Consider the following 3583-nt stretch of genomic DNA (forward strand, 5'->3'; position numbering starts at 1 on the left):
AACACACCTTCAATCTCAAGCATGCTCTATCCAATGCAAATTTTGCTTTGTTAAATTTTTAATCTTCGTTATGTATGATTCAATTTTAAACCAACAAAAAAGCCATTTTATTTTTGAGTAATTTCATAATTCATTTCAACAAAATGTATTTTATATTGCTTGTAATTTGGAGTTGCAAATTAATATCCATTGGTTAAGTATCTAATATTTTCTTTAAACTGTAGGTTAAGGGATGATTTATGTGGAGAGCTTCCAGTGGCATTTGTAGTGCTATCAAATGGCCATGAAGTCACAGAGGACGAGATAAAACAATATGTTTCCAAGCAGGTAATAAGAATTTGTTTCACATATGTTTATGAGATTTAATTTCACTTTCAAGATAGCTACTTCTTAATTAAGAAATTGAACTATAAAATTCTGATATATTTGCATTTGTGATTGATTTTTCTAGGTGGTTTTCTATAAGAGGATACATAAGGTTTTCTTTGTAGAGGTTATCCCAAAATCGCCATCTGGCAAGATCTTAAGGAAGGATCTGAGGGCGCGGTTGGAAGAGGTTGCCCTGCATAATCGAGCACTGTGATGCTAATCTAGTTGTCAGTTTGATATGTGCTTGAATTTTCTTTGATATACATGTGAATGTGTGGAGGGAGAAAGGAGTCAACTTCTTATTTGAAATTTGGAATTGATTAGGGTGTACTTGCACATAATGAAAATCTAAATAACTTTTAAACTTTTTTGTGTACATGTTTTTATTTTTATTTGTGATGTCTTTTTTTATAATGAAATTTTTTTATCATGTTATAGTATAAATTAAATAATTTGAATTTATAATGTAAATTGTAATATTATTCTAGGTTTTACTATAGATTTATGTTAAGGTTTGTTGAAGGCTTGAATAAGGATTTTAAGTTAAGATTTATTTAAAGGTTTTTGTTTTGGAGAAAGGTTTTAATTTTTTGTTTATTAAAAGATTATTTCTATTTTTATTAAGTTTTGAGGGTTTCAATCTTTTTATTGAGGGTTTTAAGTTTATTAGATTTTAGTTTTAGTGGAATGGATTTCAATTTTAATTTTTAAAAGAGGGTGTTTAAGCTTTTTTTCAAAAAGGGGCTAGTTTTGATTAATTCTTTAGAAGTTTTTATTCAAACACTTTTAAAGGAGGTTTCAATTTAGACTTTTAGAAATTTTTCTTCAAATTTGTTTTGGGATTATCTTTAAAAGGTATTCTTAAAGGAGGTTCTATTGAGCTTGAGCCTTCACAAATTTTTAAATTTACTATTTTTAAGCATATATAATTGATAAAGAATGTGTCAATTAGGTTTGCACACAAATGTTATTATTTTCTTTTTTACAGAAATGTCATTTAAAGAAAATTTAGTTAATTTTATAAAAAATATTTTCTATTTTAGGAATCTTTGTACAAGCTTAATTAGGCTCTCTCTCTCTCTCTATCTCTCTCTCTCTATATATATATCTCTCTCTCTCTCTTATTTTTCCTAAAGAATTAAATCATTTCTCTTATGAACAACATTAACCACGTATCCTATGTTATTACAAGTCTAAAATAGAGTTATAATTTGCAACAAGAAAACACCCAACATGCATTTTTAGGCAAAATAGAACTAATCAAACTTGCATATAAAATACATCCAATTTTTATTTGAACGATAATATAAAATTCATCCATCATGCATTTGATAAAATAAAATTTATCTAGCTTGTATGTTTCATGGGTAAGTGTCAGACTACATAATTGTGCTGGCATGCATTTATCATTTTTCTCTCATAGTTTTTTTCCATATGAAGTATGAAATCACAATGGTTTTCCTAAAGCATAGTTAAGCATGCATGTATGTGTGAATGTATGCATGCATGTATATTATTTTATATTTTTTTTTAGAATTGTAGAATTGCACATGGAGTTTAACATGGGTTTAACAAACATAAACATAAGATAGCGTGGAGCAAAAGCTAGCATGGGATAATATGAAATTGCATTGGTGAATATCACATAACTACACATTTATATAGAAATTAACACATAAATACATTTCCTATAAGTTTAACACAAACACATGGTTAATAAGCATAAAAATTTAGGACACTCACATATTCATATCAAAACATACATATACCTACACACATGCACACATTCATGTCACACACATACACTTAAATACATTCACATATTTACTAACATACACATACTTAAACTAATTTATATGCATAGACACACATAGTTTTTCATTAAATAACAACCACACACACGCACACACACACACACACACACACACACACACACACACACACACACACACACACACACACACACACACAACACACACATTCCAACACTTAATCACATCAACACACACTTTTAAACTTACATGACACACACACACACACACTTTTACACATAATCACATTACACACACAAAACTTTTACAATTAATCACATCACACACACACTTTTATACATAATCACATCACACACACACACACACACACACACACACACACACACACACACTTAAGCAGAAAAAAAAAACATTCACATTAAATTATCACCCTCCTCTCCTCCTCTGTCATTTTTTATTTTTTGTGTGGGGCTATTTTTAGGTTAGGGTTATGTTTAACTTTGGATTTTTATTGTTTAAGAATGGTTTAGGCCTTAGTTTAGGGATTTGGGTTAGGTTGGGCCTCAATTTAAGTACTTTAGTGTAGATGGCTCGGGCACCCTAGGTTTAGGTCATATATGGTTCAGGTTAATCTATGCTTAAGTTTATGAGGCTTGTGTGTGGGTTTGGATCTAAGTTAGGCAAGGGTTTTGGGTGAGTTTGAGTTCTTAAGTAGGAGGGTTAATTGGTATGTGGTTTGTGGAGGTTTTGAGATAGGGGTAGATGGGCTTAAAATTAGTGTAGGTTTTGGGTTAGTTGCTTATGGTCTTCGGTTAGGTGCATTTCTAGGCTTGGGCTCTTAAATTAGGGTGGATAAGTGGGTTTGGTCTAAGGTTTAGGTGGTTGGATGGGATTGGTTTTCAAGTTAGATGGCTTATGTCGGCTATGATTTTGGTTATGTGTGAATTACTGGAGATAATGAAAGGATTATATTGGTAGGGTTTTCAACATAAGTTAGATATGAACAAAATCCTTATGATATTCAACATGGCAAATAAAATTTAGAAAAAAAAATAAAAAAAGCCCATGATTTACATCATGCCCTTGACCGTTTTAAAAGATATGAACAAAAGCTCTATGATTTTCAACATGGAAAAGAAAATTTTGAAAGAGGTGGTTTGTAGAGATTTATTCCTTCCTTAGTGAGTGATCTTTCTTGCTTGAATGATCTTCCTAGTCTTGATGTTCTTCCTTAGTTTAATAATCTTCCTAGCCTTGAACACCCCTTGGTTCTTCTCAGATTTGGTGGTAGAAAGGAGATAATGTGGAGAGGAGTTGTCTTGGGTTCTCAGTTTGGAGGGGAAGAGAGGGGAAAACTAAGAGGGAGAGGTGGTGAGGGGAGAATGACAAAGGTGAAGAGAGATTGGGTGGGAGAGGGGAAAGGAGTGAATGAATTAGGGAAA

General features: G+C 31.4%; 1 protein-coding gene across 1 annotated transcript; it reads left to right on the forward strand.

Annotated features, from left to right (window-relative positions):
• Positions 1-224: 224 nt before the first annotated feature.
• On the forward strand, positions 225-733 carry LOC110017936 (4-coumarate--CoA ligase 1-like; the record flags this gene model as incomplete). The annotated part of the gene is given in 2 exon segments (XM_020715105.1): positions 225-327; positions 452-733. Coding segments are annotated over 2 exon segments (235 nt in total), but the record flags the coding sequence as incomplete, so codon positions are not given.
• Between the last annotated feature and the right edge of the window lie 2850 nt (positions 734-3583).

The sequence above is a fragment of the Phalaenopsis equestris genome, unplaced genomic scaffold (genome assembly GCF_001263595.1).
Source record: "Phalaenopsis equestris unplaced genomic scaffold, ASM126359v1 Scaffold000002, whole genome shotgun sequence".
In the NCBI taxonomy this organism is placed as follows: Eukaryota; Viridiplantae; Streptophyta; class Magnoliopsida; order Asparagales; family Orchidaceae; genus Phalaenopsis; species Phalaenopsis equestris.